A 24,031-nucleotide genomic window follows, 5' to 3' on the forward strand; every position below is an offset into this window, starting at 1 on the left:
TTGTTAAGGGGATGCAAACCTTTTAGGATCTAACAGTGGATTTTCAGTTAAAGGCTGGTGTTTATGTAAGATAGGACTTGATTTTTAATGTAGCTTAAACAAGTTCTTCAGGAAAAATATTAGTCTTCTGTTCTGAAGTTGGTTTAATTTTGAGTTTTTGCTCTTCTATTTAGAATAATTCTCTTCAATCTAGAATTTCTTTCTAATGTTTCTAAATTTGGTTTCAGGCATTATACACAATTACTTTTAACGTTTTATTTGTTTATCACTTTGTAAGTGGATGACAGGAAACCTATTTTGCTATATTGAAAAACGTTGACTCTTCATAAAGGAAATCAAAATATAAAAATTGTGCAAATAAAGTCTTGGATCTCAGATATATATTTAAAAGTTACTGTAATCCCAAAATACAGATCCCCAGACACATGGGAACTCTTTGCACATCTAACTCACAGCCTTTATAAGGAGTAATGCATTTTATTGTCACCAACTGAAATTATCTTAGTGAGTTTTCATCCTCGGTGTCTGGGATCTTAAGCTGACCTTCAGAGATACATGGTGACTCTTTCATCATCTCCAGTGCGATTCTTTCATTTTAGTACTCTAAGGAGGTCACAGTTCTGGTGCTTGCACAGAATACAAACATTGGTTTGCTCTTTGTACAATTATCTAAGGCATTTTTACTGTGGCCTCAGTTTGTGGGGCTAATTGAAGAAAAGCACAGAGACGACCACTGACTGAAACTGGAGATAAAACCAGACTTCACAGATAGGGGTTTTCTACCTGCATCTCATATTTCCCCACCCATCTTTAATAATAGCTATTAAGAAGGAGAAAAATGTATATACCTCTAAGCCCAAGTCGTTTCTCAAACCACTCAGGTATCAAGCAATGGGAAGGAAATAGAAGCTGAAACAAGTGACATGTTCAAGTTGTTACATTTTCAAGCAGATGTGCCGGAATTTACACTATTAGTGAATGTTGGCATTCAGAGCAGTTTTCTTAGAGTGTGCAGTAGCTCAAAAAGGAGTCTGGGGCTCTACTTTGCTACTTGGTCTTCAGGACTTGTTTATAAGCCACACAATAAAATCAGTCCCTTTATACTATTTACCATCATGTAAGTTTTTTATCAAGAACTTGGCAAGGCAGCTAACTTAGTAATTAGCCTACGGCTTCCTAATGACTTTTCCTAGTTAGGAAAAAAAAACTCAAAGCCATCTTGTGAAGTCACAAATATATGACAACCTTGAGGCTCAAAATAATAGAATTTAGGCCGAAAATATTTTTATGTATTGGTAGCATTGTTGGCATTAAGGATATTGAGGCAGTATATTTGTTTGGTTTTATATTATGGTATATTTGTTGCAGGAGTAATCGCATTTTATTGTAGTCACACTGGTTACATCCTATACTAGATCAGCTGGGCCTTACTTCATAATTTGAAAATCACTGGTCGTTTGTAGCTGTGTACTCCAGGCCAAGTTATGACACCTTGGAGATTATAGCTGCTAGTCCAGCTGTTCTAAACAACTAACAATTTAAGATAGAGAAGTGATGAGCAAATTTAATTTTTACTTTTTACTTTCTGAACTCTACAATTAGACATAAGGAGGCTTGTTACTTAAGACTAATTGTAAATTTTTAAAATTGAGTTAATTATTTTGACGGCTTTTATGGTTTCACTTTTTTTGTTTCCTACAGGACGGCAATGATTCAGATGAATTCATGTGAATGGAGAAAAGGACCTTTTTAAAGATATAAATTTAGGGACAGTTGCAGATGTTTTGATTTCATCCATGTTCTGAGTTATAAAAAACAACCAACCAAAATTCTACCTTCACAAAAATATTACCAACTTTGGAGTTTTAAAGAAAATTGTTCCCCTTTTTGCTGACAGAAAAGGATCAGATACATATAATATAGTTGGACTTGAAGACAGCATATAACTGAGGAAAGTGAAAATATTTTTGCCGGAACATGTCCTTGTACCTCATGAAACTTGCCTGCCCTCGTTCGTGGGATAGACTTTAGAACAATCCACCTCTGAAAAGTATTTCTGTTGCTGTGGTCTGTCCCTGAAAACAAATGTCTTGAAAAGCTTTTCATATTCTTAAAATAGCCTCACTTTTGTTAAGAAGAATATATTGGTGAGCAATATTTGCGAATGTTCCCCTCATCCCCAATTTCCTGATGAGAAAAAAAGCATATGTTTTGAAGATATAGTGATATTTTCAGAAGATTGCTGGCTTCAGTATTCACGTTCCATTGTGTTGTCTGAGTCTGTTAGCAGAATTGTCCTCAGCTCTCAGCTTGTCCTAGCTTCTACATTCTACATCCTGAGTGAGTGAGGGCCTCCACCTAGGCACCATCATACTTAAAGGAATAGTCGGTGTTAGTCAAGTGTGGGCCTTGGGGCAGTTTTTGCTTGAGCACCAAGTAACCCAAGCTGCATATAGTACAACTTCCAGGCTCTGGAGTCATTTCTCAGCACTGAGGGGAGAAATAGGAAGGGATGTTCTGTGAATCATTTTGAAGATGTAGTTACCCAATTTTTGTCTTGGAATACGGCATAAAGCAAAAGTTCATGTTGCAATTATGATTTTAGAAGAATTAAGCATTTCACTAGCCAGCCAAGTAATTTGTTTATCTTGAAATAATATTTATTTTGAGTTGTGACCCCAGAGTTCCGATTTCTCAATTGTAGACTCAGTAACTTACTATGTAACAGTGCTACTCATTCAAACCACCTGCTCTCCAGTGTGATTCTGAATAGAAGATATATTTTTATTGCAGCATGTAAGGCAACCCCTGTAGAAAGAGACAAAACAGAAAAATGAAAGGGAGAGAGAACAAAGCGTGCAGGTCAGGAGGCATACAAATTCACATTTTAACCACACCCAGAGCCATACACGCAGCATTCTTACTCTTAAGTCTATTCCAACCCAACAAAAATTATCTCTTCTTCGAGGATTCTATCTGTAATAGCACTTTGGGACTGTGGGTAAAACCACAAAAGACTTCAGTCTTTCTATTTATCCCAACTTGGTGTATGGGGTTGAACTGGAAAATTCCCTGAGGCAGAACTCGGCCAAATTTTGAGATGGAGTATAGGAGATGACTCCAGAAATTAGTAATTTTGCGTGTGTGTATTCCGATGATATTCAGCCTGGAGTTTTGTGATTTAAAAATATAATAAAGAGTCATTTTTTATTTGGAAGGACATTGATATATGAATTCTTGGGACTTGCTTGTTATCCCCATCCCCAAGCTGGCTTTGAGGGTGATCTGGTCATAGAAAGCCTCGTCTATCATAGGCTCAATCTGGCAGGCTCTACAGGAGTCTCACCTTCCTTCAGTGATACGTGCATCTCTCCCCGAGATGCCCACTCGGTCAAGGTGAGTGACCTTTTCCAGACACACTCTGGATTGAGTATAAGTTAGTACTGTGCTTCAGTATGGCCCTCTTCCCTGGTAACCGTAGACACTTTAACATTCTGCTGCAAACATCTAAAATGGGGAGGTTTTGCCTCTAGTATCACCTGTGTCACCTCAACTTTCTACTGCTTCTGAAGGACTCTTCTGTACCCCACATTACAACATGTATGGATAGAGCTTTTGAAGAATACATCTGTTTTTGCTGTAGTGTGAGAGTTCCTGGGGTCCAATTTTAAAGATTTCATAGCTCAGTTTACGCTGGTTTACAATGTCAAGACCTCTCTTCTGAGTTCTCTGAGGTGAATTCCTACCCAGCTCTTAAAGCTTTTCAGCTGCTCTGTGCTGGTTTTCCCCTGCCTCTGCCTGTGTGTGGGGTACTTTTTTTCCTCCGCTCCTGTGGTCCTAGAGAAAGCAAGGACCTTTTCTTTTGAGGACATTGTTTTTCAGCTGCTCTGTGCTGGTTTTCCCCTGCCTCTGCCTATGTGTTGGGTAGTTTTTTTCTCCGCTCCTGTGGTCCCAGAGAAAGCAAGGACCTTTTCTTTTGAGGACATTGTTTCAGTGCCAACAGATCAAACTGTTGGCACTAAAGTTGTCTCATTTCTTGCTATTGGCATGTTTCCCAAACTTCCTATAGGAAAATTCCAAATTGTTGTTATTTTTATGAGCTATGCCCTTGATCAAATTGGTTCATCCTGAGGATTTCTCTTTCCAGCTCTGCCTCCAGTTTCCCTATTCTGTTTGATCTGCATGCAGGTGAGGTTCGTATTATCATTTAATTTACTTCACAAACTCTGCTTTGTTATATTCCTGTAGCTTTAGAATTCATTTCTTATCCACCTTTGTTGATCGAGGGTCATGAACTCTGGGCGAGGGAGGTTTGTCACAGTGTTTGTGCTGGAACAAATGTTGGGAAGTTTACCAAAGTATGGAAAGTTTTGACGTTAGCAGAATAGGCGGTAAGCTTTAGTTGAACCTCTTCAATATCTTTTGTTTGTTTTGTTGTATTGTTTTTAACTCTTTCTTGAAGCACAGATTTTGGTGAGCCTTTTAACTGTTCAGTGCCAATGGTTTCCCTCACTCAGGAAGGAAGGAAGGTGTGAGCCACACATACAGCAAGATTAGAGAGGGAGAGTTCAGCTCTAGCCTCCAGTTTAAGACCAAAGCTCTTCCTCCCACCTTTGCACCTGTCTGAGAGGGGAAACTCTTATTTTCCAGGCTGGAACAGGTTATGAGAAAAACTGAGCAGGATGGAGAAGTGGAACACTTTTCTAGTTTTTCCTGAGCTGTGATCCTGAAGCCTGCTTTTTGTCTGTTGAAGTACGGCATTGTGAATAACAAATCCTATGCTCAAAATGATCATAGTAGAGTAAGTAGGTCACCTTTTGATTTTACAGTAGGCTGTAAAACAATCAAACTGTATCAAAAGTGTAAAATCAGAAATTTAAATTCCAAGCCAACTGTCAGTCTCGACCCATCTAACTCCAGCGAGTCTGTGGCAGCTCAGAATGAGGACAGCACTGCTGGTGCCCGAGCAGGCTCACAGTCAGGTTTCACTTTGGGGGAGCTCTTCTCTGCCAGGCACACAAAGGCCCAACACGGGGCAAGAAACTTTCATGCATATTATATCATTTCACAAATGAGGTGATGCCGACTGCATATTCATCATGTCCTGGATGAATGATAGGTAAAATGTAATAAAAACTTATAGTTTGAGTAGAACCAAGTGTGTGGGATTTCACTTTTCTCCTCAAAGACTCGGTCTCACTGGTCTTGGTACTCTCTCTGAGTACTTATTTTAGGCAAGTAAGAAGGAGGTTCTTGGCTACCTGAGATGATGCTCTTCTAACTGTCAGTTTTGCTCCTTAGCAGGAGTGGAAGAGCAAATTAGAGTAAAGGGAAGATTGCCCGAGAATTGCAGGAAGGGAACTGCAGAACCTGGAGCTCAAGGGCCATGATCTTGAAACAATAGCATTTGAAGTTTGCAACTTGGTTCCCCACCTCCCAACATTCCTGGGGGTCTGCCTGAGATTTTGACCCGGATGAAGCTGCAAATGTGAAGACATGGTGCAGTGGTATCATTGATGAATGTAGTGGCTCTGGGCCAGCGTTCTGTTTATAGAGCCACCCCTTCTGTGGTAGCACTTATTCTAATATTACTCAGTTTGTTTGTGGAGAGGAATTGAGGTAGAGGGAGCCACAGAAACATTCGAGTGTCTCTTGCAGCTGTAAAAGCATATTTGATTTCTTAAATGTTTATTAGAGGACATTTGGGTTGTATTTCTCACTAGTCAGGGCAATACCTTCATCCTTTTGGCTTTAACTGCCTTAGCTACTAGAATTCTGGGGTTTAAGTTTTTGAGCAAATTAACCTATATGGGGAATATAGGTTGAGACCAGAATTTTCATACTGAAAAATGTAGAGATCCATATATATACTTGGACTCAGGAGTACACTGAAAATACAGATACCTATCTGATACTATATGTTAACCATATGTATCATTTGAACATACATACGTCTGTTTTTCTGTCTCACATTGATTGTTTCATTTTGTCTTCCTGATTTCATGGTTGTATTGATTGTCGGAGGAACTCCGAGCTTTCCACCTCAGTGGTTGTGGTTATAGTTCTGCACCGTAGCCAGATGAAATAAGAAACAGGTCCCTGCTTTTGGCATGCGCCAATGGGCACCGCCTTGTCATTTTCTCCCTTTGTTGACTGCCAAGGAGTGAAGGCCAGGGGAAATGAATGCCCACCCCAGAAATCCCATGCAACTTTGGCTAGTTCCCAGACCTGGTGAGTGGGTGTCAGTATTTAAGCTGAAAAAAAAGAAGGAATTCTCTAAAGTCAGTATTGGTTTTCATTCCCACATCAACCCCATCCTGTAACCAACCGCTGCAGTAAAATATAAGACTAATGGCCTGACATTTCACATCCTGCTTCCATGAGGCCTTAGCTGCCTGCGCTCTTGTGGTGTTTTGGTTTCTGCCTCAGCAGTTTACCTTGCAAAGAGAAGGCTAACATTTGCTTATGATTTCTGGGATATGCTTATGGGAACAGGATCTTTTCAGATTTTAAAGGCTGGTCTCTTGGTCTTGAACCCTTTTAGCTCTTCAGTCAAGTCTAAGGTCAACAGGTCAAAATTAAAAACTGAAAAAGGTAAAGAGAAAAATGTTATTAGAGGCAGTGCCCTTTTATCCAGCTCAGCTTTATCTGTCAGAATTATCTTCAGTTGTGAAGCCCGTAGCTTCATTAAATTGCTTCTCTTCAAAACTCTGGAATTTTTATTTTATGGTTAATGCACTCAGCGTGAATGAGGCTTACATCGTGCTTTAAAACTAGAACTGCTCTGAGTCTTTGGAAAGGGATGGAAGATCTCAAATAGACAAAGTGTAAATTTGGTCACATGGAAAGTTTTACTGGTGCCTATGGTTAGAAAATATTTCCTTTTTCAACAGAAGAGAGAAGACCATCCATGTTCCTGCCTCCAGCCCCCAAAGTGAAGCCCATCCCTGCTTGGTTCCTCTTCTGCCCTGGTGGAAAGCCTTATGCTGCCATGTTGAAAAGCAGTTACCAGTTGGGGCTTTTGTGACGAGTAAAACCTTGGTGAACAAAACAATGCCTTGATTACCTAGACTTTTTTTCTTTCTCTCTATCAAGACACCTGCTCATGTATCAGGGATTAGAGAGGGCCCAGGAAACACACAAACCTTCCCTCACTTGAGCGTTCCAACTCTTCCCTGCAAGTGGCTTAGCTCCATTGGAGCAGTGCCCCTCCCCCACTCTCCTGGGTTCCAAGTTGGGGAGAATGTTTAAAATGTCTTCATTTATAAAAATAGGTACACATGATTCAGAATTCAAAAGAGATAGAAGGGCATAGGCACAGATTTTCAGAGCAGTGGAACTATTCTGTATGATACGTAATGGTGGATACATGTCATTATGCATTTGTCCAAACCCATAGAGTGTGCAACACTAAGAGTGAACCCTAATGTAAACTGAACTCTGCTGAGATGACGTGTCAGGGTAGGTTCACCAGCTGTGACTAATGTACCACTCTGTTGGGGGAGGCTGTGTGTATGTGCGGGGGTAGGGAGTAAATGGGAAATCTCTGTACCTTCTGCTCAGTTTTGCTACAAACCTAAAACTGCTTTAAAAAATAAAGTCTACTTAAAAGAAAAAAAAGGGTATAGGGTGATATGTGTTCCCAGTTCCCCTTGTGAAATGAGTTGACAACAGTGACTCCATTTTGTACCCTGGACTCCATCTTGTTAAAAAAACATGAAATTGTGCTGACCTTGCTCACTTGCCAAAACAGTTATTTGCTGAGAAAGAACTTTCTGAAGGACTGTGCAAAAATTTACTTTTTCCGGTAGCAACAAAGTGTCCTTGAGTAAGCCAATGAACTGTGACATAAATTTACCCTCCAATCATAAATCTTGGTAAACAACTGAGGTAATTGTTTTGGGCCCTCCTTTTTGCTAATAAAAACTCCTGACTTTTCCTCCTCAGGGGGATGCTTTTCTGGCTGCTGCTGCAACCTGTGTTCCCTGAATTGCATTTCCAAGACCCCAAATAGATGCTCTCCTTTTGTTCTGAAGTTGCCTCTTTTTTCTAAGTTGACACCCTTCTTGGAGGCAACCAGTATTACCAGTTTTTTGTTAAAGGCAGAAGTTCTAGATCTGGACTCAAATGGGGTCCAGGATTCTACCTGTTTCTTGGCCTGGATGTAGCAGGGGCTCAGCTAAAGAGGGGAGGCAAGGGGCTTCCCTGTGCCTTTGCCTCCGTGGGGCATTTAATCCAAGAGAAAATACCCAGCCTCTTCCCAGACATCACGCCTGGCAGCTGGGGCTTAGGGGAAGGTCAAGAGTTCAGAGACCTAGAGGAACCACGGATTAGGAGTGCCTTGCTGTCCCCGCCCACAAAACCACCTCTGTTTAGACACGATTTACAGGACGGGTTGTCTCTTGGTAAGCGCCTGTGTTCCAATTAAAACCTGAGCTCAGTGGAGAATGAACCAAAAAAGGAAGAAAGCCACTTACTTTCTTTCATCTCAGTTTGTGCTTGGGGGTGGGGAAGGGGGCAGGTGGGAACAGGACTGGCCTTGGGCAACTTGAGATGTCACCCCAACTCCCCTTTGATTCTCTCTCCCACCCCCAGCCTGCTACTTTAGTCACCCAGGGTCCTAATGCCTCTTCTTATGGCAGCAGAAAGGATGGGAGAAAAGATAGAGTGTGGTGAGGTATGCACAGAAGAATGAAGGAAAGGGGGCCGTGTACCGTTTCCACTCCTGGATTTCCACCCCTTTAGGAGTGTGGATTTTAAGATTTAGCTGCTAATTTTCTGTGTGACTTAAGACAAGTCACTTGTCCACTATAGGCCCCTTTTTGCCCACTGGAAAAAGAGACTAGGACTAGAGCAAGGATTATAACTCTAGTGCTGTAGGGTCAGGCAGGTAATGGAAATGAGGCCCACAGAGGCAAAGTGGGCTGTGTGAGCTCAGCTCTGCTAAAGAGGGCAGCGCTTCTCGCCTCCCTGAAGAATTGCCATGAGGAAATAAAGTTTCATAAGAAAAGCCAATGAATAATTGACTCATTGAAGGGGCTGAACTTGATAGGACAGGAAAAAAGAAATGGCTTTTTTTCTTGCAGTCACTTTCTTCAACACCCTTTCTCTTCCCCATCTTTTGACGACATCTTGGATGAATACGTCAGATTCTGTGATTTTCTGATCACTTTCCAAGGGAAAAGGAACAGTTCCATTTTAAAATTATGCCTTCCTTTTTGATATTAAAAGTTCCTGTCTTGTTTTAATCAAAACTTTAATCACAAATATAATTCAGAACTTCAGCACAGCACACCCTCTAGTTCGAGTCTGACTCTTCACTCTGCCTCTTCCACCTCTCCCTGATCCTCCTCTTTTCCGCTGCAGCCGCCTCCTTTAGAAGTGGGGTAGAGGCTCAAAAGGTAGATTTAAGGGAGCTTATTGCTTGATTCTCCTCAACAGGGGCCAGGGCTAGGAGTCTTTTGTGACTGGCACTATTGTAATCTGGTTATTGGTACTCAACTATGTACTGCTCTCAGCTTTAAGACTGTGAATATCCAATAGCAAATTACATTACGAATCTGATTTTGAAGTCAAATTTCCAAATTTGTATGTTAGCTCAAAACTGCTGGGCCAAACCAAGCCTGTCTGTGGGCTGTACATTGCCCATGGGCGGTCAGTTTGAGGGCTCTCGGCTAGAATGAGTTCTAAAGTCTCTTCCAGTCCTCATCGTCTGAGAATTTATGATTTTCCTAGATTTAGTAAGAACTGCTGGAAGTCATCAAAGCTTTCCCCCCTTATAGGCAGAGTCCCTCCCTGCTAGGAATTTTGTGTGGCACAGACCTCCTGAAAATGTGTTGTCCTCGGTGGACACAAGCAGTTTCAAGAGGAAGGGAAGGGCCAGCAGGTGGCAGGAGAGAATAGCATGGGTCTCAGCTTCCATCCCGTTGTGGTTCCGGCTGTCCTTGTGAGTCCATATTGTGTTCTTGCAGTTGGATGAGAGGTTGAACATAGGACCTCAGGTACCTCTCCGGCACCAAGAGTCTTAAAGCACATCTGGAAAAGCTATGCTTCTGTAGGAGCCTCAAAGCTCTTTGCCATTGAAATCTTAGAATTGTGGAGTAGAAGCTGCCTGAGCCTTCTAAACCAACACCATGTATTGATTTAAAAAGAAAATGGCTGTCAAAACACAATGCTTACATTTAAAAACAAAACTGTTTTGTTTCAGAATCAGCTTCTAGCCTTCCTTCACAGACATGTTGCACAGGTTTCATAGAATCATAGCCCATGGAGGCTGCAGAGGACCTAAGGGTCATCTAAGCTGATTGTACTCTTCTGTGCCCTTTACAATGTCCGGAAACAGAACTCTTCTAGTCTCAATGTGAATGCATCCAGAGATGGGAAGCTCCTTACTTTCTAAAGCCATTTGGCTATTAGAAAGTTATTTTATTGAGCCAAAGTCAGCCTCATAGGGACTTCTACCCATCATTTTGTCTTCTGGAGCCACACGGGGCCAGTTGAATTCCTCTTCTTTCTAACAGCCTTGAAAGGTTTGAAGACAACCGTCAATTGTCACCTGTGACTGCTCCTAAACACCCCATTAGCAGGAAAAGCGGGCATCTGAGGTGGCTCCTCACATCGCATGCATCAAGTCCCCCTAATTGTCTTGTTTGCCTAACTCCCAGAGAAAGAGCAGCTCCCCAGCTGTCTGCTCCCTTTCCTTGGCCATGATGCCAGAGGCTTGCGCAGAGCAGAGGAGAGACCATTCTTCTTCACATGTAGCCTCCATCACTTGACTCTTTGACTTACGTTGTTAACTAAGTAAGTTGAGAAGACTTCCTCCTAAGTCTTTTCCACACATCATGTTGATTAGACTTGTGGGATTTGGGGGGATTTTTTGGACCAGAGCATTTTAAATTTATTTCTTTTAATTTTTTTTTCAGTGTAAAATGTAACAAACACCCAAAAAAGTGCATGGAAAGATAGATTCATTTTCAAGTATAATAATATAAATACCTGTTCTATCCCAAGCTAAGAAATAGAGCAGCTCCTTCCTCCAAGCCCTCTGTGTGCCTGTCCCTAATCCCATCCCTTCCTTCCCTCCCAGTAAGTCTCCTGACTTTGTGGTAGTCATTCCCTTGCTTGTCTTCATGGCTTTCATCCCCTACGTGCATTTCCCAGAACAATGCACTGTTTGGTTCTGTCTGTTTTGAACTTTATATAAATGGAATCTCATTATAATTTTTTTCTATGTCTTGCTTCTTTCACTCAATTTTATGTTTTTAATGAATTTCCCCTATTAAAGATATCTTGTTAGAGTCTACTGAGTTAATTCTGGCTTTAATTATTTCATTGAACACAACCCCTTTACAAGTATTCTCTACGTATTTGTAAACAATCCTTCTACATTGTCATCCAGAAAATTTGGAAAAATGTTGAATAGGGTAGGTCCCAAGGCACTACCTTCAGCAGACTTCTAGAAACATCCTTTCTGACTGAGATTAAGTGATTATTCAGCACTCCTTGGGCACACTCACCCAGTAACTAATCCCCCTAATTTTACTTTAATCCGGACTATAATTTCCTACTTGCTCGCGTGGTTATCAAAAAACAGCTTGCTTAAAATCCAGGTGAAATATATTGATGGCATTGTCCTGATCTACCAGTCCAGCAACCTTGTCAAAATGAGGCTTAGAAAACTTGGCTCCTGGTAATTGCTGTAGCATTTTCTAAATAAAAGAAAGCAGCTCTTGGGTTTCTCTGATTTTGTCTGAGGCTGATAGCAAGCTCGCCAAGCCTATAGTTGTGGGAAATCGCCCTTGACCTTTGGAATATCAGAAGTACACTTTCTGCTCTATTGCTTTCCATGATTTCTCAAAGTTCACAAATACCACTTGAGTGACCTCCCTTCGCAAGTTTTCAAAACCTGGCTCTTCATCGGGGCCAGGAAGTTGTGACTTGGAGAGGACAAGAGGTGACTAATCCCCTGAGACAAGGAAAGACTTTTCAGTGCAGAGACAGGAAGAGGACAAAGCTCTTAATGATTGGCTTCCAGAAAGTGGTAGATGAAGTAATTTTAAGCAATCGGCAATAGGAGTAGGATTAAGAATTTGAGGGTGAGGGAGCAAGGTTGAGATAGTCACTGGAGTAATGAAAAGGTGAGAGTGGGTTATGGTTATGGTTGGAAAGGGAAGGCACCAAGTGTGAGACAGGGTGAATGGGCACACAGAATAGTGTGACAGTGTGGCTTGGGGAAGTGGTGTGGCATGCTGCTGAAGACGAAGCAGAGAGTGATGTCGGGAGGACCAGAGCAGGCTCAGATGGGACGTCCCCACGCAGATGAGCACCGCTGACAGGGCACCAGGCCCACACATTAGGTGCCAGAGTCATACTGTTGAAGCAGAAAGTACCAGAACCAGATGGTGTAAACTTCAAAGGCAGAGCAAAAGGACAGCCATAGGTTCGTGGTCTGGAGGCTGCAGCAAGGAATAAGGCAGAGTTTCCTACATGGCCATAGAATGTGACAGCCGTGGGAGATGCCCCCATAGGACAGGGAAAGCCACTTTGACTAAGGAGGATGGCAAAGGAGAGAAAGGGGTTGAGAGTGAATGGAAATTCGCAGTAATAAAGCTGGAGCATCGAGGCTTTGTGACAGCAGCTCTGGAAGTCAGACTTTCCAGAATGGGACTGAGGCTGATTGGAGAGTTGCAGGATGTAGCAGGGGAGCTGATGGATGGTTTTTCAAGGAGACGTCTGTGGATAATATAGCTGAGGGACAGGAGTGGTCTTGTTGAAGCCTCAGACTGCCCTGTGGGGTGAGTATGATCTCCCTTTTATAGATGTGGAAGCCCAGAGTCCATATGAACATAAACAATGAGCACTCTGCAAACAGGGCCTGCCTGGGTCCTTACTCATCTTCGTGTCCACAGGAGCACCTGCCCCGTGGGAGGAGTTCATGAACAGGACAGTTCATCCAGCGCAATACCTGTGAGCTTTTCCAAGGCATACAAAAATGTGTGAGACCTTTAAAAGCATGTATTGGCTTCCAAATTCAAATAGAGACCAGCACAACCTAATAATATTTAACTGATGTCTGCAAATTTAATACTAGTATGCCATCCTTATGTTTAGATTTAGCATTCATGAATATTTCATCCCATTTGAAACGCGTAAGTTAGCAATGCGCATTGATTACCGAGAAATCGTAATCATCTGTAAACTATTGAGTTCATCAAAGCCAAACAACATCTGAATCATCCCTGAATTAAGGTTGAGCCCAGAGTCCTGAGTGTTCCTGGCAAGACCCCCAGTCTCGCTCACTTAATCTCTCCAGAGGCCCCTGGCGCTAATCTCAGTTGTCCTTTATCAGTCATTGCCAAAGGCCAGAACCAACTACTGAAACCCCAAGGCGTATATGGGCAATAAACCAACCTTATCCTGTTCTTGCTTTATTATTTTATTTTTTGCTTTCTTTTCTAAATTTATTTATTGCTTTCTTTTTCTCCCTAGCCTTTATCACCATCTGCCGTCCCATATACTTTTGTGTTTGTTTGTTGGGATCAATCTCAGAGAGGTTCCATAAGGACAGGTATTTTGTTAACTCTGTACCCCATACCTAGAAGAGTGCCTGGCTCATAGTAGACAGTCAATAAATATTTGTTGAATGAATGAAATTTTCAAAAGCAAAGTTTAAAAAAGCTTCAAAATTTTACAGCAAATACAAATGTATATTATTTAGTGGGTGATATGAATGTCTTTTATTGCATTTACTGTGGGGTGAGATGGGGCTTCCAGAAAAAGTAATGGCTTTGGATGATTTTTAAATGGCCTTGCTCATGAAATGATGAATGAATGAAGCTAGAAAGGACCTTAGAGATCAGACAGAAGAGAGATGTGCCCCGATTTGATCATCCAGGAAGTGGCAGAGGCTGGACGAGAAACCAAGGTCCTGACTCCTAGGCCAGTGCTCTTTCTGTAGCCCCCCCATACACAGACGGTGGGGGATGTGGGTGTTGAGCATCTCAGCAGAGACAGGCTTACCATGAAACCAATGATGCTTAAGTTGTAGGGTCGCCTCAGTTGCACAGACGCCTTCCAAGGTCTGTATCTAAGTTTGCATCTGTTACATTAAGTTCCTCTTCTTCAAGAGGGCCTCCTGCCAAGTAGTATCAATTTCAGGCTCCCCAAAACTGAGAGCCACCCAGTCTTGGGCACAGACAGAATGACCTACCCTCACCCCCTACTCTCACCCCATACATACGTCCATATGTGACTGACCTGCCTCCCAGACCCACCAGGCCCCAAACTTGGAGAAATGGTGTCATTTATCTCTTAACCCCCATGACATTTTGATGGCAGAGGTCATAAATAAGTGAGGAGGGTTGACTATTGAAAGGCAGTTGGGAATAGAGACAATTAGTTTGCCAATGACTACGTTTGCTTTTCCGATTGCAAAAGCACAAAAAGTACAGGAGAATAAACAGCAGGAATTTACTACAGTGCCTCCTAGGTACCGCAGATAGTCTTGTTTAGTCCTTAGGACTCCTTTGCTATTATGTACATTAAACAGATGAGGAAACCAAGACCCTGCAAAGTGAAGTGCCTTGCTCAGCATCACGCAGCCTAGGGCTTCCCTCTATTCCGAGAAATGATCGTCAGTGTCTCTCCCTTTCTCTCTCCCTATGTGGGGAGGATCAAGCTTGCTTGTTTCTTGGTCAGCAAAACCTCTACATCCTTAAAGTCTCCCAGAATGGAACAACCTGCATTTCTTCTTGCAGGTGAGGTAGCTTCTCTTTGTATTAAAATACTTTCTAAGATATGACGTTCCAAAAATAAGGATCCTCTTTTTATGTCTTGAAACTGTTGGATGTCTGAGGTTAGCTGATTTAGAGGGAGGAAAAGTGATTATTCTTTCACTTTCAAAAGAAGAACATAGAAATTATTTTCTGTGCCTCTGAAGTTAGTTCTAGGAGTCCAGACACCTTACCTCAAGGAAGGAGAGAGAAGATAAAGGCATAAAATTTTTGGTTTTATACAGTCATCGGGGCTTTTTGAAATTCTGATTAGTTCTGACGGGGAGTCAGGGGAGGCGGAGCATTCACTCCCACCTGCCTTGAGTCCTTCTGTCTGCAGCCGGTGGAAAGGCTGCTCCTACGGATCTGGTATTGCATCATCTGTGGCCTAAATGAACTGTTCTGTATACTTTTCCCAAAAAATGCTCGTCCATTGCTCACGGGGCCTAGAATTGTGATATTGGTCCAGCTTAAGTTTTGAAAACCGTCGAGCTAGAGGGGGAGTTCTACAAACTTCTGAGCTCTAGGCTTTGTTCAGTTGTGAATCACAGGACTCCCACATTCATCTGAAATCCATTCTTTGCCCAGGAACTGTTTTCACTGCTGGTCTAACATTTTTGGGAACATTTTTCTCAATCCAAATGAATTAGGCAAATGTTCACTAGACATCTGGCCCTTTCAGGCCTTGCCTAAGGATTTGGGGAAGTAGATAACTTTTCTCCAAGATACTCCTGAAGTTGCTGGAGGTAGACACATCCACAGCTGACAAATGACCAGATGACAAAGTGCCCTGAGAGCCCAGAGGAGGGGGCAGTTAACTGGCCTGGACAGGGGAGTTTCCACAGAGAAGAAACATTTGATCTGGGTTTCAAAGGATCAGTCAGAACTTACCAGGATGTGGAGGAGCGTTCTGGCATAGGGTCTGCCATAGAAGCAAGGCCGTAGGGGTGGAAGTACATGCAGTTACATAATGCGCATGTTGAGTGCTTGGCACAACCTTGAGTACTTAGTGCGTGTCCATAAATGTTTGCGGTAGTAATCGAACCTACAGGAAGGTCTGAGGAGGCAGGATTGAGGGGATGTGACTGGAGATGAGAATAGCAAGGAAAGCTTCAGACAGACAGACAGAACTAAATGCCACGATAAAGTTTAGGCAGAGGAGGGACATGATCAGAGTTGTGTCGTATACTTCTTAAAATTGGTTTATTTCTTGAGTACTTCATACTATTGCATGGTTTGAAATACAAATTATATTGAAAGATATATGTTGAGAAGGCTTGTCCCCATGTCTGACTCCATCCATTCATTCTCCCACACCCTGCTGCCCTAGGTTACTACTTTTATTAGTTTTTTTTGTTATCATTCTAATGTTTATCTATATTTACATCTATATTTGTATCTATACCTGTATCTGTATCTACATCAACATCTCTATGTAGCTGTGTAATTTTATTTTGGAGCAGTTTCAACCTTACAGAAAAGTTGCAAGAACACTACAAAGGACTTCACCCAGAGCCCCCATTTACCGTTTCACCGGTTACCCTGGTCATTCTAGCGAAGGATCCAATCCACTCCAGGGTTACGTGTCACACCTGCCATCACGTCTCTAGTCTCCTTCAGTCTGGAACAGGTCCTCAGGGTTTCCTTGAATTTCAGGCCCTGGACACTTTTGTTTTTAGGATTATAGGCCAGTCTTTGTAGAAGGTCCTGCAATTTGGATTCGCACAGTATTTCCTGTAATGAGTAGACCCAGATTGTGCATATTTTTGGCAGGAATGTCACAGAACTGGTGCTGTGTTCTTCTTATTGCATCCTGTTAGGTTTCACATGATGTTGATTTGTTCTGTTCCTGGTGGTGTTAGTTTTAATCACTTAATTAAGATGGTGTCTGCCAGGTTTCTCCACTGTAAATTTATATACTTCCCACTTTGTACCATAAAGGTATTTGGCATGGTGATCCTTGAGACCATGTAGTTATTTTATTTCTTATTCCACTTTCACCTACTGGTTTCAGCATCCATTGATTTTTTGTTTTGCCTGAATTAACTATTACAATGGTGGCTGTAAAGTGGTTTTTCTGATTTCATCATTCCTTCTTTATTTGTTAGTTGGCATTTTATTATAAGGAAGAGCTTTCTTTTCTTTCCGTGTATTTATCTGTTTGCTTACTTGTATCAGCATGGATTCCCTATTTTATCTAATGAATTGAAGTCTATTGATATCATTTATTTTGATGCTCAAATTATTTCAGATTTGACAAGCAGAAGTCCCTTCAAGCTAGCTTCTTTGTCCTTTTGACATGTCCCCATCATTCTTGGAGCATTTTTTTACTTTCTGGTGCCAAAAAAAGAGTTCCAGGCTCATCTTGTACTTTTCGTGCTGCAGTCCTGGACTCAGTCATTTCTCCATGGACTCTTGGTTCCTCTTAGTAGAGAGTGGTATTTAAATGCCAAGATGTCAGGGCTAGGGGTGCTCATTTCTCCTGGGAAGGGCTGCTCTCGGGCCTCTCAGTGGAGATACACACATGTACCGCTTTGCATCTCTATTTTTTTTATATCTACCTACCTATCTATCTATCTATATACCTACCTACCTACCCACCTACCCACGTACTATCTACCTACATACCATCTATCTCTCTGTAAACCATGAATTCATACTGATACTTCCAATTCCAATCCATACTACAGGGTTCATTCTTGCTTTCCCCCTTTTCGTATTTACACCTACTTTGTCTGTCACTGAGAAACCTGACTCCCATTATCCTCAATTTATTTACTTATTTGCTCAGTCTTGTGCATGTAGTCAACACTGGGCTTCCCCTGCCACCTGCTCTAATGCCATTTTCTGTGGCTCACCATTACTGGCCATCTCAGCCAGTACACACATACACACATATATTTACATATATATTTTTTCCCTTTTTTTAAGGAATTGACTCATGCAGTTGTGAGGATTGGCTGGCAAGTCTGAAATCTGCAGGGCAGTCTGGCAGGCTGGAAGTCCAAGCAAGAGTTGACATTGTAATTTTGAGTCAGAAGGCTGGAAACTCAGTCAGAAAACGGGACAGATTTTGGAAAACAACTAGCCAGTGTCTGACACATATGTATACACAAGTCTGCACTTTGATTTTTCACTAATATGTCATGGATCTTTCTTATTAGGACATAAAAAGGTTGCGCGTTCATTTTTTTCAAAGCATCTGCAGAGTATTCCATTTTGCAGAGATACCACAGTTTATTTAATTAGTCCCGTTTGGAGAGGCACTCGGATTGATTCTATTCTGTTGGAATGTTGAAATGAATAACCTGTTTATTTTGTACATGTGCAGATAAATTTGTAGGATAAATTCTCAGGGGAGGGATTACCGGCTTAAAGAGGGAAGTGCATTGTAATTTGGATAAATTTGCTAAATTTCCCCTTTTGAGAACGTTTCTTTTATTAAGAGTTAAGTTGATCATCCTTTTATAGGCCATTTGTATTTCATTTTCTGTCTCCTTGTTCACATCCTTCTTGATTTGCAAGACCTCAGGTACTAGGGAGATTAGCTTTTTGTCTGTGATGTAAGTTGCAAGTATTTTTCCCAGTTTTCTGTTTGCCTTTGGACTTTGCATAAAGTATATTTTCCATGCAGAAATTTTTTGTTTTTATGTAGTTTTAAAATTTTTTCTTTTATGGCTTCTAGATTTTGAGTCATTTTTAGGAAGCTTTCCCCACTGTAACAGACTGTGGAGAATGGATCAGAGTGGTGCCAGACTGGAGGCAGAGAAACCAGTTAGGATGTTGTTACAATTGCTCTGGCGAGGATGGAGAGAAGAGTATATTTGTCACCAACTTGGTCACGAGTTAGAATAGATGGTGGGGCGAGGGAGGAGGTGAGAGTAATTGAGGTTTCAGGCCAGATGATGTTGCTAAGAATGTAATAAGGTTTCCTATTATTTCCAGAGGTTTGGGCTGATTTGGGGAGTGTGTGAGGGCTGGAGCAGAACCCTAGGATGGAATTTGTTGGAAAGCTGTTTTACTTACCATTCGCCTTATCAGATCTGGCTACTATTAAGTTTTGTACCATTAAAAACCAGATTATGTCATAAAGTAAATAAGACAGGCTTATCTTGTTCCCACAAACAATGTAGAGCGCCCCCAAATCAGGAAATCAAGGAGCAAATTAAGGGGACAAAAAGAGAAAAATACAAATGTCCATTAAACGTATGAAAAGGGGATCAACTTTACTTATAATAAAAAAATGCAAATTTAAAACTGCGCAGAGGTATCATTTCTCATCTGTTTGACAGAAAACAGCTAGAAGTTTGACCATGTATTTTGATTCTGATAATTCCACAAGACAGGGTAGATCTTGTCTTGACCCCTGAGTTAGATCTGGATCCCAGGAGACTTTGAATCCAGTGTCCTAAGAACATGGTGGACAAGGACAGGAAGCCTGCTCAGTCTTTTTGTGCCCTGCATGTTTGTCACTGTGTCTCTCTGTCAGCTCCACCCTTTCTTTCCCACTTTGCTAATTTATTCATTTATCAGTAAATATTTGTTGAGTACCTACTGTGTGCCAAACACCATTTTAGGTGTTTGAGATTCTTTAGTGACTAAAACTGAGGAAGATTCCTGCCTGGCCTCGCGGAGCTTCCAGTCTCATCGATTCTTCCCTCCTCTGTGTTTCTCTCTCATAAATGCTGTTTCTCCATAATCTCTGCTTCCTCAAACTTTAGTTTACCAGACCCCTCATGGCCCTATGTCCTCATGATTCTCTCGACATCTTGATGGACCTTTATGTTATCCCTAATCTTTTACTGTTACAAATAGTGCTGCATTGAATAGCCTTGAACACATCTTCCCATATTTATGCCTGTGTGTCTTTGGGATAGAGTCCTAGAAGTGGGGTTGCCAGGTCAAAGGGTAAGTGTATATGTAAATAGACTTACGTATAGAACTAATGGTAAGTCTGTAGTAAGTAAGAGAATATCACATGGTAATAAAGTATTAAATATATGTTAGTTGATGTTGTCAAGTTCCTCTCCAAAGAGGTTATATGGTTTTTGTGGCTTTTCATTCCTTTCGTATGACCCTCTTCTAACTTTTGGACCTTTCTGCTCTCTACTCCATGCCTCCTGAACTAGCCTCCTTCAGAGTGCTCTTTTTGCCAAAATTTCTTACCACATTCAAATTTCTTTTCTCCTTCTAATTATCCCTAAAATACAATTGCATTTTGAGTTGGAGGCTTAACCACACTGAGAGTAATTATTTTAAATTACCTAAAAACACAGTAATTTGACTGTACACCATTAGCAGGAAATACCTTAAGGATAAAAAGAACTCTAAATCTTAAACTTTTTTCACCATTTATGTTGTTTACAATAGTATTGGTTTTATTGTTCTGAAACTATTAAATATATAGTAAGGTAAAGTAAATAATAATCTTGGTGTTATTAGTAATCAAGATATTTAGCTTAAGAGGAAGAAGATAAAAATATGAAATCAAAGAAATTAAGTAAAATTGTGTACTTCTAAATTTGAATTGGAAATATTATATTTACTCAAGAAGTATTTTCTTTGTTAAAAAAAAGTGTAGCTATACTTCCTCCTCCTCATCCTTCTCCACTTTACTTTTATTTCCCTGTCTTTTCTTGAACAATTCAGTGCTAAAGCCATTAGGTGCAGCTGAGGAGGAAGGTAGGTGTCTATGCTGGGGGTACGGGACAGGGGAGCCCAGGGGATGCAGAGGGTGTCCCTGTGGAAGGGTGGGCTGCCATTGTGGGGGTCAGAGTCAAGTGGCACAAGGGGAGTGCCTGTGTGGAGGAGCAGCCTGATACTGGGAGTGGGAGCGTGGGTGGGATGAGGAAGGTGTCCATGTGGGCAGTCAGTGACAGCAGCCTGGAGTAGGGTATCAGTGCCCCAGTAGGGTGGGCACTGATCCCCATAGGAAAGGAAGTGGCAGCGGCTGTGGGAGATTGTGGTGGGATTGCCCAAATGAGTAAGTATATTATGGATAGTGGGAGCAATTGTCTAACCATTGGAAAAAGGTACCATAAATACAGAAAGGGAGAAAGCAGAATGGACCCTGTGATCTTGGACTGGAACTGAACTCATGGTCTCCCTTAAGTAGATATGGAAATAGGAATAAATATTGTGTATGTGTACATATTTATCTCCCCTAGCTACATCCACTGAGAGACGTGCTGAGAATATAGACCCTCCGTAAATATTTATCTCCCCTAGCTACATCCACTGAGAGACGTGCTGAGAATATAGACCCTCCGTAAATATTTATCTCCCCTAGCTACATCCACTGAGAGAAGTGCTGAGAATATAGACCCTCCGTACATATTTATCTCCCCTAGCTACATCCACTGAGAGACGTGCTGAGAATATAGACCCTCCGTACATATTTATCTCCCCTAGCTACATCCACTGAGAGAAGTGCTGAGAATATAGACCCTCCGTACATATTTATCTCCCCTAGCTACATCCACTGAGAGACGTGCTGAGAATATAGACCCTCCGTAAAGCAATAAGCCCATCTAATGTCCTGATCTTGGTTTCTAAAAACCATTCTACACTAAAAGGAGCTGGGTTCTTTGGAGATGTGGCTTATTGCAGAGCTGGGATGGGCAAAGTACAAGACGAACCTAGAACACAATGAGCATGACTCAGAGAGACGAAATTAGTGTGAAGGGGCATCTACGGGCCACATCTGCCACAATCTGAGTATCAAAATAAATAAGGATTGCAAGGGATTACAACCCATTGAATAAAACAGGAATACTTGAGTCTATACTGATATATATGTTATATACTGATCTATATCTATGTATATATATCTACACTGATATATATATATAGAGAGAGAGATATATAAATGAATAAAGTGAAAGTTTGACAAAGAATAGAGTATTTAGAGTACCTATCCACAAAATACTTATTAATTACAAATGGGAAAAGAATTACTGTACAGTGGAGAAACCTAGCAGACACCACCTTAATCAAGTGATCAAAATGAACATCATTTGTAATCCATCAAATTGGATCATGTGTTACCTAATAAGATGCAATGATATCACTTCTGTGATATTTTGCCCTAGACGCACAACTTGCATCTAATCCTGAGGAAACATCAGATAGACACAAACTCTCAGACTCCCCACAAAATGGCTGTCCCTAGTCTTCAAAAACGTCAAGGGCATGAATTTCAAGGAAAGACAGGGAACTGTTGTAGACTGAAGGACTAAAGAAAAATCACAGCCAAATACCAAGTGTGATTATGGATTGGATCTTTTGTTAAAAGGGCATTGTGACCATGGCAAAACAACCTGATCTTGATGGCTGTGCTGTGCTTATGGAGGAAAATACTTTTGTTTGTTGGAAATACAACTAAAGTATTTGGGAGGTATAGGACATTCATGCCTGCAATTTACTCTCAAATGGTTTGGGGGAAAGTTCTTTGTACTTTGCTTGCAACGTTTTCATAAGTTGGAAATTTTTTTCAAAACTGAAAAAAAATAGCATCAAAAATACACATTTCAGGGGCTGGCCTGGTAGTGCAGCAGTTAAGTTTGCACATTCCACTTCAGTGGCCTGTGGTTCACCGGTTCGGACCTATGCACTGCTTGTCAAGCCATGCTGTGGCAGGCATCCCACATATAAAAAAGTAGAGGAACTTGGGCATAGATGTTAGCTTAGGGCCAGTCTTCCTCAGCAAAAAGAGGAGGATTGATGGCAGATGTTAGCTCAGGGCTAATCTTCCTCCCCCCCCAAAAAATATATATATGTATGTTTTTTATATATGCATATTTATATATATGTTTTATATATATATTATATATATATATATATATTTCCTAGCACTGTCCATTAAAGAGACTCAGACAGTGATTAGCCAGTAGCCATGACTGCCTGCTGTCCACATTATGAATTCTAAATACTGTTTTCCACCAAAAGGAATCAGAGTTCCTTAAAGAGTGTTGGATTACAGGTCTAAGACAGGAAGTGTATATACAAGATAAGCTAAGAACATTTTATCATTCCTGAAAGCAAGGAAACTATCAAAGACTACCAAGGTCGCGTCGGAAGAATTCAGGACTAACCTGAAGAGGCCAAAGATGGGACTACTTTGAGCACAAATAAGAATAATAAGTTCAAGGGCTGGCCCCATGGCCGAGTGGTTAAGTTCGCGCGCTCCGCTGCAGGCGGCCCAGTGTTTCGTTGGTTCGAATCCTGGGCTCAGACATGGCGCTGCTCATCAAACCACGCTGAGGCAGCGTCCCACATGCCACAACTAGAAGGACCCACAACGAAGAATATACAACTATGTACCGGGGGGCTTTGGGGAGAAAAAGGAAAAAATAAAATCTTTAAAAAAAAAAGAAGAAGAAGTTCAATAAGTTGAAATATATCAAAAAATTTGTAAAAACCATGAGTTTATAATAATAATAAAAATAATAAAAAGAACTCATAGATCATCTTTGGATGTGAGAGTGGAGGAACCAACTTATTCTGAACACTGGAGAACAAAAAAGGAAGGGCATCAAGAATTCAGTCTGCCTTTCCTATAGGAACTGTACCTCAAGGTAATCATTATTTGAGAAGAAAGGTTTTCTGTAAGAATTCCAGCTGGTAAGTGAAGACGCAATACTGGAATCACCATTCTGCAGAGCCCTTGGGAGCTAATAGATCTAGATAATGCTCATCCGTGTCTATTAACGTCACAAAAAGAGAAACCGGTAGAAACTGTGTACCTCCTAATGATACAAGATCACCTATGAAGTGTTCTTGCTCAAAATCACACCTCATGTCTATACAGCTAACTGGCAGTTGACAGGAAGTATGTGGGACAGAAAAACGTTTTTGAAATGTGAACCAACATAATGCAGAATGTGGGAAACTATAGGAAAAATGACCTCGTTTTTTCAACAAATGAAGTTTACAAGGAAAAAGGGAAAAGGGAGCAAGAACCTATAGATTCAAAGAGACTTAAGAGACATATCAACCATTTATGAACATTTAGGGGAAATTTGAACACTGACTGAAAATTTGATGATAGTGTGGATTTGCCTCAAAACAATCCATTTGTGGAGATGGGGAGTGGAATGGGCAATGATACAAATTAAAGAAGTGTGGCCATTAGTTGATTTTTTTTTTTAATCTGGGTAATCAGTACATGGTAGTTCACTGCTCTCTACTTTTGTTATGCTTCAAATATTCCATAATAAATATTACTAAATGTCACTAAATGCATTGTGCCTGTTGATTTT

At 41.1% G+C, this 24,031-nt stretch overlaps 2 protein-coding genes across 5 annotated transcripts in view; one reads left to right on the forward strand and one right to left on the reverse strand.

The window, feature by feature from the left end:
• The window catches only part of CCDC25 (coiled-coil domain containing 25), a 64,868-nt gene that overhangs the window by 34,869 nt on the left and 5,968 nt on the right, over window positions 1-24,031 (forward strand). For 2 of the 4 annotated variants that reach the window (XM_014843310.3, XM_070505150.1), the window contains one exon: window positions 1,702-3,217. The exons of the other annotated variants lie outside the window; for them this stretch is intronic. In XM_014843310.3, coding sequence (XP_014698796.3) covers window positions 1,702-1,731 — 30 coding nt within the window. In that variant the 3' untranslated portion in view covers window positions 1,732-3,217. Of the gene's footprint in view, window positions 1-1,701; window positions 3,218-24,031 lie in introns of those variants that run through there. 4 annotated transcript variants of the gene reach the window in all.
• Window positions 1-24,031, reverse strand: part of SCARA3 (scavenger receptor class A member 3) — a 122,569-nt gene that overhangs the window by 14,950 nt on the left and 83,588 nt on the right. The gene's annotated exons all lie outside the window — the stretch shown is intronic.

This window comes from Equus asinus, chromosome 3 (genome assembly GCF_041296235.1).
Source record: "Equus asinus isolate D_3611 breed Donkey chromosome 3, EquAss-T2T_v2, whole genome shotgun sequence".
Lineage (NCBI taxonomy): Eukaryota > Metazoa > Chordata > Mammalia > Perissodactyla > Equidae > Equus > Equus asinus.